The sequence below is a fragment of the Monosiga brevicollis genome, genomic scaffold (assembly GCF_000002865.3).
Source record: "Monosiga brevicollis MX1 MONBRscaffold_11 genomic scaffold, whole genome shotgun sequence".
Lineage (NCBI taxonomy): Eukaryota > Choanoflagellata > Craspedida > Salpingoecidae > Monosiga > Monosiga brevicollis.
In genome coordinates, this window is record NW_001865048.1 from 1,134,738 (window position 1) to 1,135,485 (window position 748).

The 748-nt window shown below is 60.3% G+C and overlaps 1 protein-coding gene across 1 annotated transcript in view; it reads left to right on the forward strand.

Moving 5' to 3' along the window:
- MONBRDRAFT_8635 (uncharacterized protein) overlaps nucleotides 1–734 on the forward strand; it is a gene marked incomplete at both ends in the record, with an annotated part of 2,323 nt that extends 1,589 nt beyond the window's left edge. The window contains one exon of the mRNA XM_001746096.1: nucleotides 290–734. Within this exon, the coding sequence (XP_001746148.1) occupies nucleotides 290–734 (445 nt within the window). The remainder of the gene's footprint in view (nucleotides 1–289) is intronic.
- Nucleotides 735–748: the final 14 nt, after the last annotated feature.

Below are 748 nucleotides of genomic sequence, written 5' to 3' on the forward strand. Positions count from 1 at the left end.
GGCCATTTGCAAGCATGAAGCGCTGCCTGACCTTTGAGCTTGGTTGGCTGTTGGATGGTGAGGGCCACATTTGTGCGGCCGCAGGAGCGCCGGCGTGCACCGTCTGCTCCATGATGCAACCGACCATCACAGCGCGCCATCCAAGTCGTGAAGCACATGGGGCGCCAGTATCACACGAGGGCCAGACGCAGGCCAAACGAGCGCAGTTGATGGTACCATCGGCGCCCATTCAGTCAGACGACTTTAACACGGCTCTGCTATGGATGTGCACCTACTGCTGGGCCTGCAGCTGCAGCAGAGACCGCTTGGTTGCTCACCACCAGCCTTCTAACTGCCCGGTCATGAAAGGGCGCTGCTTTCGATGCCACTGCCGCGGTCATGGTAGTAGCAATTGCCAAGTGACCTTGGGGGCGGGTGTTTGCTACCGGTGTTGGAGGCCGCAGAAGATTGGGGGTGATCAAGTGGTGGAGTGCACGGGGCGGGCCTGTGCCCAGCGCAACCGCGAGACCATCCGGGCACTGGTCGCGTCTGTGTCACGCAGTCAAACTTTGCACGGCATCATGCAGCGCATGGAGAGCCCGGCTGAGCTGCTGGCAGTTGGAGGGCGGGACTTTGACCCGTCGGAGATGCAGGCGCTTGTGGGCTGGCTGTACGGAGCAGAGGGGCGCGTTGGCCATCCGCGCGTGTTGAAGTTTGTGATTGAGGCGAAACGGCAGTTTGCAATGTTGAAGTGAGTGTTTGTTTGTTT